General features: G+C 41.1%; 1 protein-coding gene across 1 annotated transcript in view; it reads right to left on the bottom strand.

Moving 5' to 3' along the window:
• The window catches only part of PRKCSH (PRKCSH beta subunit of glucosidase II), a 74494-nt gene that overhangs the window by 57487 nt on the left and 2637 nt on the right, over positions 1 to 14370 (bottom strand). Inside the window, exon 2 of the mRNA XM_068274254.1 lies at positions 11084 to 11200. Within this exon, the coding sequence (XP_068130355.1) occupies positions 11084 to 11200 (117 nt within the window). The remainder of the gene's footprint in view (positions 1 to 11083; positions 11201 to 14370) is intronic.

Raw genomic sequence — 14370 nt, 5'->3', positions numbered from 1 at the left:
AAATAATGATTTTAAAGATGGGGTTTTAAGTTTATGAAATAAGGAAGTTATAATAATAAAATACAAATTGCATATAAGCTGCATGAAAATGAAAATATGAAGATATAAATGAGTAAGATATTTGTTTAATCATATATGTTTAATGGGAAATATCTGGTTTCCTCAGCGCTGTTTCACATCAAAAACACTGGAAAATCACCATGTCATGGGCAGCTAATCTCTTGTGGTGTGAAACAGTCCTGAGAGTTAAATATTATAATTATTGCCATTTAAAGACATCACACATAGCAGAATATGCTGATTAATTATGAGAGAAATAGATTCTATTCGTTTTAGTCTTAAACGTATTTATACTGACAGATATATTTAGAGAGTGTAGTATATATGTGGGTGTTCTAGAATATTTCTGTTTTAGTTATGAAAACAATAACACTTATTTTAGGTTACATGTACTTGTTTATATTGCAATAAGTGACGCACATTACTATATGAATAATTGGTAGAATTGAAGAACTACACATGTGGTATTTAAGTTTTGCAATAAGCACACACCCTCCAAGCTAAAAAATTTTGATGGACATTCTATATCATTTTGAGAGTTTTTATTCTACCTCTTTGGCTCATATAATTTGATGAACTTTGAACTCTTGTCTTATATATCAATTACTCATTTGCCTGTACAAGTGTTGTTGATAGACTTGTCCACTTGAAGATTCATCTATGATGTCACCTGCTTTTCTGCAAGACTTGGAGATTGTTTGCTTTGATTCCATTTTGCTGGGATGCGGCAGCCTTAGCGGGATGATTCTTTGCTTTGAGGATGAGCCTACATGCCCTGGTCTGCTCCTGTGGTGGTAATGGCTGCATCCTTCCTTTCTCATGTGTCATGCTTTGGAAGAAACTCCGCCTCTAACAGCTGTGATGTGAGGTCTCTTTCCCAACTACCATCTGGGATGAGAAGTGAGTTCACCTTTCCCTGCTTTCTACAACCTGGCTGCAAGTTCTTCACCTGAAGCTTTTGTTGCAAGTTTGATTCCTTGTGGGTGCTCAGGCCACAATAATGCCTCCCACAGGACTTAGTGCAACCACGCAGGCTGCACGTCAGGCTCTTGACTCCCATTGTTATTTCAAGAGCTTGACAGAAGAATATTTGTGTTCATTATGAGGATGGATTGTTTCCATCACCTTCTGTCATCATCCAGATGGACAATACTCTTTCATCATACTATGAATATGAATAAACCGGATTACCGAATATCAGCGGACAAGAACCATTTTATTTTTGTTTTATTCTTTTTGTTTTATGAGCTTGGAGGAAAAGTGATGAACTGATATTTTGACATCACCTAAACCTAAAGAACATTGCTAGTGGGAGTGTGTTGTTGTACTTAATGTATGTGTAGTGTATTAATCTAGTTTAAAATGTTTCCGATGCCTCACTTTAGACAATAATAATTTCTTGTAGATAAACACCTTTAGTTAGTATTAGGTTTTATGAGTAACTTTTAGTATTGATTTATCCTTTCAGAATTAATGAGGAAATTGATAGGAAAAAAGGATCAACCTCTCAGTGACCATTTTTGTTTCTGTGGGCGCTCTGTTATTTTCAGGAACTGATTTTGTTACTGAGATGTATGAATATTATTATAATTGCATAAAATTGTATGTATTCTTATCACCCACTAGATAGTGATGAATAATATTATATTGGAATTACAGTCCTTCCTAGGTTTATGTTGTACCATGGTATATCTGTCACATAGTTTAGATAAAGATTGATGTTAGAATAGACTACTTTTTAGATTATCCCTATATGGGGATAATAAGGAGGGAATTGATAAGATTTATTTAATAGTCAGAGTTTTCTGCATAAACCAAGAAGGGTATTTTAGTATAAGGGTGTAACTTCCTACTGGATATATATACATTATGGTGACAAGGGGATTTGAGTAGACAGCTGATTCCCAAGGAACTAGCTGACATTAGAGACACTGACTAGTGATCTACTATGGTAATGCACTGTGTTTTGTATTTTTAGCTGTCACGTAAGCTCTAGCACTGGAATGTATAAAAGCTGTGTAACTTATTTTACGTGTTAGTAAACCTTCACTATTAGACACTCTATTGTCAGTTGTGATCCTTTACTCCAGGCCTGAAAACATGTATTATATATGTACTGAAAGCAATTGGTTTTGAATGTATTGAGATAGACTCTTACAAGGAGTAAAGGGGTTCTGTGGCCCTTTTTCAAAATGCAATTTAAATGAATAGATATGTTCCTTTCAAAAGTACTAATCTTTTTTCCCCTGCCTCCTGTAGAAACAGCTGTGCTGTCTCTCTCCTGCTCCTTTCTAATTATTCCTCTAGTTAGAGGAATATTGTGCTGCAGGAAGAGGCAGACAATACAGCAGCTGTTCCTCCCTGCTCTCAGCCTCTCCCTCCCCTTGATGCATGTCATCTGAGGAGTCATCCCTGACCTTTCTGCAAGCTCCAGACAGCAGGGAGAGGGAGATCTGCCTCTTGTGCTTTAACTCAGCTCATCTCTCCTGCACAGCAATACATGGAGACTGTGTACTGACCTGGAAGCACTTTACATTGCAGCCACCTTGCACAAGGGTTTAAAAACTATATTTTATTAATTAAGTTATTAATGGCAGCAGGGAACGGCGAAAATAGGAGAAATGAAGAGGGGGAATAATGGGGGAAACCGTAATATGTTTATTTTAATGTGCTGTAAATTCACCACAGATGTTCTTTAAAGTTGAATTATTGCAAATACCTTCCGTTTTAGGAAGGCAAACATAACATTTAGCTTTGCTTTTTAAGAGAGGTCTTGGCTCTGTGTCAGCATCAGCTATTTCTTCTAACAACTTAGTAACCCAGACAATTAAATATGACCTTTGTGTATGAAAAGTGCTATCTGCAGCTACAACTCCTGTCACAAAATAGTCACATGAAGTTTTGTGAGTGTGTGGCTGCTCCTGGTGTCTGCACTGCATCATTTCAACTGCTTGAACTAGATGGGAAACGATCCAAGCCACCGCAATGCATGCCGGGAGATGCAGACCTTCAATGCAAGTACGTATTCTGGGCAGGAGATGTGCTCACATCGAAGGACTACATCTCCCAGGATGCATTGTGGTGGTCAGATATTCCAAACACTGCTGCAGGAGCTGACACCGCGGCACCTGCGGGTCTCCCTGGAGGAGTAAAGGTAAAGTGAATTCCGCTCTACCTCCGCTGCTCCGAGTGCTAGAACCAGGTGACTTGGACCCATAGATACGAAAAGCAAGAAGTTCTGCACAACATCTGTAGCAAAAAGTGTTACAACTTTATTAAATCAGATTAAAACCCATACAGCCAGGTAACTGACATGTTTCGGACCTCCTGGTCCTTACCAAACATGTCAGTTACCTGGCTGTATGGGTTTTAAAGAATACCCAAGGTGACATGTGACATGATGAGATAGACATGGGTATGTACAGTGCCTAGCACACAAATAACTGCAAATGCTGTGTTCCTTTTTTTCTTTCTCTGCCTGAAAGAATTAAATATCAGGTATGTAAGTGGCTGACACTGATAAGAAATTCCAACTATAAAACACTTTCCTAGCAGAAAACTGCTTGAGAGCAGGAAAGAGATAAAAGGTCAATAGTTCATAGATTTTAGCTCTGGCATACTTCAATGAATGTGTCATTGAGCAAGAACAATAAAAACAGTTAAAACTTAAGAAGTAGATTTAAGCATAAAATAAAACTGTGGAATAACTTAAAAAGTAATTTTTAGAAGGGAGGTAGATACAATTGTTTATTTTATTAGCTCATTTTCACCTAGGTTGCCCTTTAATTTGATAAAATTGGAATGCTTTTGCTACAGACATCGTGCGGAATTTCATCCTGTTTGTCTCCCTGGAGAAGATGGAGGAGAGCATACAAACAGGGAGCCCTCCCACTCTATTCACGGGCCTCCCTTAGGGCTCTTTCACACTACAGGCAGTGGTAAAAAGGCTAAAACGTTGCGTTTTGGCTGCAGGCGTTTTCAAGGCGTTTTAACGCCACTACATCATATCAATTGTAATAAGAAACGCCGCGGTAGGCCCAGAAAAAGCGCCTGGGAGCGTTGAAACGCAACGCTCCAAAACGCGGCGTTAGATGTGAAAGGTAAAATGAAAGTCTATGGACTTTCATTTTACCTTGGAAAAGGCCCACTTTGGCCGTGGCGTTAAAACGCCGAAAAAGCCCTCTAGTGTGAAAGGGCCCTTAGGGAACGGTACTTTTTACATGTTTTATACAATAGGGCAGTGATGGCTAACCTTGGCACTCCAGCTGTGGTGGAACTACAAGTCCCATGAGGCATTGCAATACTCCGACAGATCTAAGCATAACTCGGGGAGGCAGAGGCATGCTGGGATTTGTAGTTTTGTCACAGCTGGAGTGCCAAGGTTAGCCATCACTGCAATAGGGGCTTGATGGCCTTTGACATTATGCACAACACACTGTATTATAGCCTCCTCATTGAATGGCACTGTACAGAGTAAAAAACAAAACTTGGGGTACATAACGATGTTATCAGCTGTGTGCACGAGGGGAAAAATGTTTTCACATAATTTACTGGAACCTGGGTTCCTAATAAAATGCAAATGATGCCTAATGTAATAATCATAATAAATTATTGGCAAAATAAATCACATGTACTGATGACAACAATCAGGCAGTAATTACGCAATCCAAACTCCTGAGATAAGAGGATCTGCTGAGCTGCAGTACCGGTAGAGCCTGTTTGCATGCTGCTCTCATGTTTGGAGTTTAAAGAAAAAAACAAATATGTTTACAGGGTGTTGGGCAGCACAACATTACACCAAAAGGCTACTTAGCAATTTTCTGAGTATACGCCTCTTCTATAGCCTTTCCCTGCACAGCATGGCAAGACCCTAAATAAGTAAGCAGTGAGATCCTGCTGGAGAAACGAGTCTCTAATGCTAGGTAAAAATCTATTAACCCTTCGCATACTCACATGCAAATGTTCAAACAATTGCATTCACAGATTCACTCATCCAGGCACAACTGTTATCCCTACAGCTAAATTAAAAGCCAGGGTTTTAGCTCACAGAAGAATGCATTCTTATGCTTAATCACCTATACTGCGCAGAAGTACCCAGGTAAACATAGGTGTCCTAACTCTGGCCCTGTAACATGCATAGTGCAGACATGCAAACACATTCATTGCATCAAACCTATCAATGGATTAGGAGCACACATCCCAACTTCCTCTCCTGGGAAAGACAGTGCATCTTACCAATCGCACAAGGGAGCTAATGTTATGTGTCCATGTGCACCATGCGCATACACCAGCATAAGCTGTCTGCATGCTGACAAACATACAGGGGAAGGGGGGAGTGCACCGAATTGGACCCTAGCCACAGGGGTCAATGATAAGAATAAACATACATATATCCAGGCACATCGCCTCTAGTTAGGACATTAAATAAATTATTAGGGAAAGGGAGGTGCTGAAGGGGGTGTGGCTAGAAAACAGCAAAAATCTATTAACCCTTCGCATACTCACATGCAAATGTTCAAACAATTGCATTCACAGATTCACTCATCCAGGCACAACTGTTATCCCTACAGCTAAATTAAAAGCCAGGGTTTTAGTTCACAGAAGAATGCATTCTTATGCTTAATCACCTATACTGCGCAGAAGTACCCAGGTAAACATAGGTGTCCTAACTCTGGCCCTGTAACATGCATAGTGCAGACATGCAAACACATTCATTGCATCAAACCTATCAATGGATTAGGAGCACACATCCTAACTTCCTCTCCTGGGAAAGACAGTGCATCTTACCAATCGCACAAGGGAGCTAATGTTATGTGTCCATGTGCACCATGCGCATACACCAGCATAAGACCTTATAGTTTTTGAGAAAATCGATGTTAAAGTTTCAAAGGAAAAATGTAAACATTTAAAAACCCGCCGACTTTAACGGTTAATAGCAAAGCCTGCTTAAAGTTTAGGAACACCAAATTCCCAGGGTATATTAAGGGGATCAGTGGGAATAAGAGGAAAAAATTTTTTTTCAAAAACACCTTATAGTTTTTGAGAAAATCGATTTTTAAGTTTCAAGGGCAAAAATGTCTTTTAAATGCGGAAAATGTCAGGTTTTTTTGCACAGGTAACAATAGTTATTATTTTCATAGATTCCCCCAAGTGGGAAGAGTTTTACTTACTTCGTTCTGAGTGTGGGAAATATAAAAAAAAAACGACGTGGGGTCCCCCTCCCAGACCTCTTTAACCCCTTGTCCCCCATGCAGGCTGGGATAGCCAGAATGCGGAGCACCGGCCGCGTGGGGCTCCGCACCCTGACTATACCAGCCCGCATGGTCCATGGATTGGGGGGTCTCGGAAGGGGAGGGGCAGCCAAGCTTTCCCCTCCCCCTCCGAGCCCTTGTCCAATCCAAGGACAAGGGGCTCTTCTCCACCTCCGATAGGCGGTGGAGGTGGAGGCCGCGATTTCCTGGGTGGGGGGTTCATGGTGGAATCTGGGAGTCCCCTTTAAAAAGGGGTCCCCCAGATGCCCACCCCCCTCCCAGGAGAAATGAGTATAGAGGTACTTGTAGTACCCCTTACCCATTTCCTTTAAGAGTTAAAAGTAAATAAACAAACACATAGAAAAAGTATTTTAATTGAACAAAAAACATAACCACGAAAAAAGTCCTTTAATATTCTTAATTAACCATTAATACTTACCTGTCCCTTTAAATAAATGATCCCACGCAATATCCTCGGAAATGTTCTATCAGTTACAATGTAACAAAGTTATTACAATATAACAACTTTGTTACATTGTAACTACGCCGCACCCGACGTCACTCACCGCCGCCGCCGCGTCTGCGCTGCAGGACCCGACAGAGCTCTGAGCTATAGCTCAGAGCTCTCGAAAGCATCTTTGTATTTGGGCTCCAAGGAGCCCCATTGGTCCTTAGCAGACCAATGGGGTTCCTTCTGATTTGAAGGAACCCCATTGGTCTGCTAAGGACCAATGGGGCTCCTTGGAGCCCAAATACAAAGATGCTTCTCAGAGCTCTGAGCTATATAGCTCAGAGCTCTGTCGGGTCCGTGCAGGACGCTAAGTCCCCGCCGGCTCCGCTGCCCTCCCCGCCTCTCCCACATGTCACCCACATGTGGGTGACATGTGGGTGACAGATGTGGGCGGGGTGGACAGCGGGAGCTGCGGGGACTTAGCGTCCTGCACGGACGCGTATGCGGCGGCTGAGCGGCGAGTGGCGTCGGGTGCGGCGTAGTTACAATGTAACAAAGTTGTTACATTGTAATAACTTTGTTACATTGTAACTGATAGAACATTTCCGAGGATATTGCGAGGGATCATTTATTTAAAGGGACAGGTAAGTATTAATGGTTAATTAAGAATATTAAAGGACTTTTTTCGTGGTTATGTTTTTTGTTCAATTAAAATACTTTTTCTAAGTGTCTGTGTGTTTATTTACTTTAACTCTTAAAGGAAATGGGTATGGGGTACAAGTACCTCTATACTCATTTCTCCTGGGAGGGGGGGTGGGCATCTGGGGGACCCCTTTTTAAAGGGGACTCCCAGATTCCACCATGAACCTCCCCCCCAGGAAATCGCGGCCTCCACCTCCACCGCCCATCGGAGGTGGAGAAGAGCCCCTTGTCCTTGGATTGGACAAGGGCTCGGAGGGGGAGGGGAAAGCTTGGCTGCCCCTCCCCCTCCGTGACCCCCCAATCCATGGACCATGCGGGCTGGTATAGTCAGGGTGCGGAGCCCCACGCGGCCGGTGCTCCGCATTCTGGCTATCCCAGCCTGCATGGGGGACAAGGGGTTAAAGAGGTCTGGGAGGGGGGACCCCACGTCGTTTTTTTTTTATATTTCCCACACTCAGAACGAAGTAAGTAAAACTCTTCCCACTTGGGGGAATCTATGAAAATAATACACTATTGTTACCTGTGCAAAAAAAACTGACATTTTCCGCATTTAAAAGACATTTTTGCCCTTGAAACTTAAAAATCGATTTTCTCAAAAACTATAAGGTGTTTTTGAAAAAAAAAATTTTCCTCTTATTCCCACTGATCCCCTTAATATACCCTGGGAATTTGGTGTTCCTAAACTTTAAGCAGGCTTTGCTATTAACCGTTAAAGTCGGCGGGTTTTTAAATGTTTACATTTTTCCTTTGAAACTTTAACATCGATTTTCTCAAAAACTATAAGGTCTTTTTGAAAAAAAAATTTTTCCTCTTATTCCTCCTGATCTCCTTAATATATTCTCCAAATTTGAGGCTCTTAGCATTTAAGGGGGCTTTGCTATTAACCCTTAAAGTCGGCGGCTTTTTTATATTATACGGAGCGTTACGGTTTAACGCGAAATTACGGTAGCGTTTAATGCGAAATTACGGCATGATACGACTGTAATGCGAAAATTACGCGAAAATTACGCTTACGCGAAATTTCGCGAAATCCTTCTTCAGTACGATTATGTACTTACGGCCATAATCGTAATTACACTAATTACGCGAAATTTCGCAAAATCGTAATTAGGTCATTACGCTCATCTCTAGATATGTATTATAATTGCAGTACAACACCTTATAGCTCATTAGTTAGCAGACAATTACCACTTTTCTAATGTGGGAATTTGTATTATGTATACACTGATTGCTGGTTACAGTACCTGCAAGGTATGTTGGCATTATAATATTCTGCTGGGGAAAAGATTTTGCAGCGTTGTACATGGGGTTAATATAAGGAATATGTTAAAGCAATAATAATAACTTACATTGTTCGTGATTGAGACATTTTTGTGAAATAGAATGAATAAATAAGTTATTGTTAGTTAAAGCAAACCTGAACTGAAAATTAAAAGTCAAAATAAAGATACACAGGTCATACTTACCTCCCGTGTAGTCTACTCATCAATCTCTTTCTTCTCTGTCACGCCCTGCTTGTACACTGTGATTGATGGAATTCTCTGTCCTCCATTTTAAAAATAGCCATTACCCCATAACCGCTTCCGGGTCAGCACACTGTTAAACTGTTATATCCCCCACTTCAACCATTGGGAAACATGGACATTACCTTGCACATCAGTTGTTCTTTCAATTATAACTGACAGCAACTGCTATATTTTAATTCTGACAAAATCTTGTCAGAACTGAAAGAAATCCTGAGAAGAAAATGGTGAACTTCTGAGAGAAACTAACAGCGAGGTAAGTATGTAATATTAATTTGCAGGTACATCATGTGTTTATTTGAAATAATGTTACTTGGTTCTGATTCCCTTTAAGTGATGTGCTTGTCTTTCTTTACCTTAAAGGGGCACTACGGCAAAAAAATGTTAAAATTTAAAATATGTGCAAACAAACAAGTACTTTTTTCCCCAGAGTAATATGAGCCATAAATTACTTTTCTCCTATGTTGCAGTCACTTACAGTAGGTAGTAGAAATCTGACAGAAATTACAGGTTTTTGACTAGTCCATCGCTTAATGGGGGGGGGGGGGGGATTCTCAGGGATGTATTTATTTTCAAAAGCACTTAGTGAATGGCAGTTGCTCTGTCCAACTGCCAAAGAAACTGTGTAGGGAGCAGGGAAGTTGGCCAGCATCATTGTTTAAATCCTTTTTAGGGGATATCTTTATAAAGAATAAAAGTATTGCTGATAATCCCCTATGAAGAGATGGACTAGTCCAAAACCTGTCGCTTCTGTCAGATTTCTACTGCCTACTGTAAGTGACAGCAACATAGGAGAAAAGTAATTTATGGCTTATTTTACTCAGAAGAAACATTGTCTGTGTTGGAACATATTTTAAAATTTTACCATTTTTTCGCCATAGTGCCCCTTTAACTGATTATGAACCGGTTTGGTATTGCATGTAGTTAAATCTACGCTGTGTTTATGGATGCTTAACTACTTTGGCCTCCTGGACGTACTACCTACGCCCAGGAGGCCATGTGCACGCACGCTCCCGGCCGCGGTTCGTTAGCCTGGCAATCAGTGAATCGGGCTATGGTGCCCGATCACTGATTCCTCTCCCCCGCTGAAAAAGCGACAGCTTCTCTCGGAAGCTTCGCTTTTTCTGGCTGTAACGTCCCCCATGCGTCGCTCTAAGCGTATGTTACGCTTAGAGTGACGTCATGTAAACAAACTCATGGCCGCCATCTTGTGGCCAAAAAGTAAAACTACAACTAAAAGTGAAAAAAATAAAACTCAAGACACATTTACATTATAGACTATGGTTTACATCCCACCCTCCCAAAAATACCCAAATAAAATGTTTAATACAAAAAAAAACCCAAAAAACATTACAATTAAAAAAAAACAACCATGTAAATATTTACCTAAGGGTCTAAACTTTTTAAATATCAATGTAAAGATGAAATATTTCTAAATTTTTTTTATTTTAAACTTGTAAATAGTGATAGATGCAAAACGGAAAAAATGCACCTTTATTTCCAAATAAAATATTGTCGCCATACATTGTGATAGGGACATAATTTTAACGGTGTAATAACCGGGACATATGGCCAAATACAATACGTGAGTTTTAATTATGGAGGCATGTATTATTTTAAAACTATAATGGCTGAAAACTGAGAAATAATGAATTTTTTCCATTTTTTTTCTTATTCTTCCTGTTAAAATGCATTTACAGTAAAGTGGCTCTTAGCAAAATGTACCCCCCAAAGAAAGCCTAATTGGTGGCGGAAAAAACAAGATATAGATCAGTTCATTGTGATAAGTAGTGATAAAGTTATAGGCTAATGAATGGGAGGTGAAAATTGCTCAGATGCATAAAGTGAAAACGACTGAAGGCTGAAGTGGTTAATCATGACACAGAGTAGATTTAACTACAATGGCTCCATGCACTCCCATGGCACTTTCTCGCACGCACTGGCGCTAAACCACAGCAGCCCCCATGCACCAATCAGGAGCCAATCACAGAGTAAGAAGAAAAAGAAAATGCTCTGGTGCTGGAGTCTCATATAAGAGGCTGTTAGGATTTAGCAGCACTCCCAGACCTGAGCGCTCTACTCCAGTAAATGGTTACCTGGCTCATCAGTCCCATCGGCACAGTCACAGTAGTCGTCGTTCACTCGGTCAAATGGGATTGTCCGGGATCCATCTAGACAAGTGAATGGTTTTGGCTCCTCATAAAAAGCCCGATCTGCAAATGAATCAGTAACAATGTCAAATCAACAAAAGTATAAGTATTGCAGGCATCCTGTATTACTGCATGGTATTTTGTAAATGTATAGCATATAATTCCAAAGAGTTCACATACTTTTTCTTGCTACTGTACGCTTGCAATAGCGCAGTCTGTACTTTTTAAGGGAGGAGTGGATCAGTTTCATCCCCCAGTAACTCTGCTGTTACGGTGTGGGTCCTCCCCACCACTAGAGGTCACTTTGAGAGACTGAATACAAGATGTCCATGATGCTGACTAAGCACACCATCTTCAGGCAGCGGCCTGTAACAGTGGGGAAGCAGCAGGAGGGGGCTCCTATCAACAATGCTACTGGCACTGCAGAACCCTACCGGATCCTATGAAAGGGAACCAGAGGTGAGAGAGATATGGAGGCTGACATATTTATTTCCTTATAAAACCATGCAGATTGCCAGGCTGTCCTGCTGAGAAGCTGCCTCCAATACTTTTAGCCGTAGACCCTGAACAAGCATGCATATCAGATGCATGCTTATTTCAGGTGTGTGATTCAGACACTACAGCAGTCAAAGAGATCAGCAGGGATGCCAGACAACTGGTATTGTTTAAAAGGAAATAAATATGCCAGCCTCCATATCCCTCTCACAGCAGGTTCCTTATAACCTTTGTCTGTACTGCTGCATGGCACAATTCCTTTTAGAAGCAGAATTGTGACCATACTAACATTTTACAGACCAACTGCTTTGAAAACGGGAGGTCAGTAATTATCGCCCCACACTTGAGAAACAAGGCGTTGCGAAAATCCATCGTATGGACTAAATGCCATCCATGTCAGGACAGGAGAAATCCCAGATAACTCCTTAAAGGACAACTGACATGAGCGGGATATGGAGGCTGTCATATTTATTTTCTTCCCTGGCTGTCATACTGATCCTCCTCTTCTAATGCATTTAGCAGTAGACTCCCGAACAAGCATGCAGATCAGAGGTTTCCGATTAATTGTACATATTGGGTGAATTGATTCCGCACAGATCGATTGAATGTGCAAGAGAATCAAATAGGAAAATTGATTAGTGCATGGGCAGCTGAAATGGGATATCACTATGCCTTGCAGCCATAGAACCTCAGATGTCAATCCTGGCATGTAGTCTGTATGTAGCCTCCACGTGTTTACGTGGGTTCCCTCCAGGAGCTCAGATTTCCACTCATCAATTCAGAAACAAATATACTGTTGGTGTACCACAAGGCTCCGTCCTCTGACCTCTTCTCTTCATTTACAATCATGGCCTGGGACAATAAGCTCTTCTGGTTTTCAATATCATTATTATGCCGATGACACCCAAATCTATTTCTCTGCCCCTGACTCACTACACTATTTTGAGTACCCGACTGTCTATCTGCTGCCTCTACATTCATGTCATCTTGTTTCCTTAACTTCCTGAGCGGTATGGACGAGCTCAGCTAACCCCTGTATATTCTTCCCTAATGTCTCCAAACAACTACCCCCTTGATTGGTATTTGTAATGTCTGAAATCACTCATCAGCTATGTATGTATTTGTATTGCTGGATGTCCTCATTGTACAGAGTTTTGAACTTTTCGTGTATCTATGCGTCCAAATATTTGTTTTGTACTATGTACAGCTCTATGGAAGATGTTGATGTAAATAATAATAATAAAAAAAGAATACTACTGCATGGTTAACTGATTCCACTCCCCCCCCCTCCTTTGCCAATGTATTCTCACACACCTAAGAGACTGTGGTAGAGACCTCATAACACAAATAACCCTGAAGAGCAGCAGGGACATAAATTATACAATATACTCTGTAAAGTGCTATGGAACATGTTTGAGCACTAGTATGGTTAAGGGGAGCCTGCTAGAAAGTCCCTAGGGAAATTCCGCTAACATGATTGAGTGGTCAGCACCCTCTAGAACTGCTAGGTTTCCGATAGGTTGTAGTAATTCCACACAATCCAGCCAATTAGAATGCTTGTTATAGAGGGTGCTGTGATTGGAGAACTGCTCCCTATGGCTCAACTCAACCGTACTAGCTACCATATTCCTGTGCTATAAAAAAGCAACTGTATGTTGGAGAGTTCTAAGTCATTCTTTCAAACTATAAGTTTTTATATAAAGGCTGAAATTCTTATTCAATGTCTATCAAATGTCAACTTAAAGGACAACTGAAGTGATGTATATGGAGGCTGCCATATGTGTTTCCTTTTAAACAATAGCAGCTGTATGGCAGCCCGTCTGATCTACTGCAGTAGTGTCTGAATAACACCAGAAACAAGCATGCAGCTAATCTTGTCAGATCTGACAATAATGCCAGAAACACCTGATCTGCAGCATGCTTGTTTGGGTTTATAGCTAAAAGTATTACAGGCAGAGGATCAGCAGGGCAACCAAGCAACTGGTATATCTGGCATGTTCCTTCATATTTCTAATGTCCTTAATTGCACCTGTCTTTGGTCCTCATTACAGCAGAAAGGCGTGTGTGTTAGCAACTGTACTCTGAGTATTTCATTGTGTGTGAGCGTGACATGTGTCCTTGCAGAAGAATAATATGTTCACAATACACAGCAGCTTTCATGACAAGGACGGGTCCCTTTCACTGAGTACGGATTTAGGCAGCATACTATTCAAATGGACTGATAAAGACGTATTCTGTAATACATTTTCATCACATTGATTTTTTTGTGTTTCAGATTCTTATTAACACAAAGGACGTAAGCATCTGAAAAATATGCCATCATATTAAAAGCTTAAGGCCTCGTTTAGACTATACGTGCTGCCGTGAGCATTTCAGACACCCAAGAACGGTAGAAGGGCATAGACAGCACTATTACCGTTCCCACATGATGCGCTATCGCACTGCTGCATGCATTTTTCGGGAATGGCAGAGCAGATCCATTCACCTCCCTGGCGGTTTTGTTGCAAAAAAATTTTTTTCTATCATGTAGCTAGCCTAGCGCACTTCACGCAGGCGCAGTAAGGATGACCTTGAGGTCGTCCTCTGCACCATGCAGGGAGCCAGGGACAGAGGAGAGCGCAGCGGTCAGTGTGGGACAGTTGGCTGCAAGGGGCTGGAGAAAGCCCCAGGTGAGTAACGCTGATTTTTTGCCTTACTATTCATTTAAAACCAGGGCTGTGGAGTCGGAGTCGGAGTCG

Source organism: Hyperolius riggenbachi, chromosome 3 (genome assembly GCF_040937935.1).
Source record: "Hyperolius riggenbachi isolate aHypRig1 chromosome 3, aHypRig1.pri, whole genome shotgun sequence".
NCBI classification, from domain to species: Eukaryota; Metazoa; Chordata; class Amphibia; order Anura; family Hyperoliidae; genus Hyperolius; species Hyperolius riggenbachi.
The sequence above is the reverse complement of the archived record's forward strand: the minus strand, read 5'-3'. Positions and strand labels throughout refer to the sequence as shown.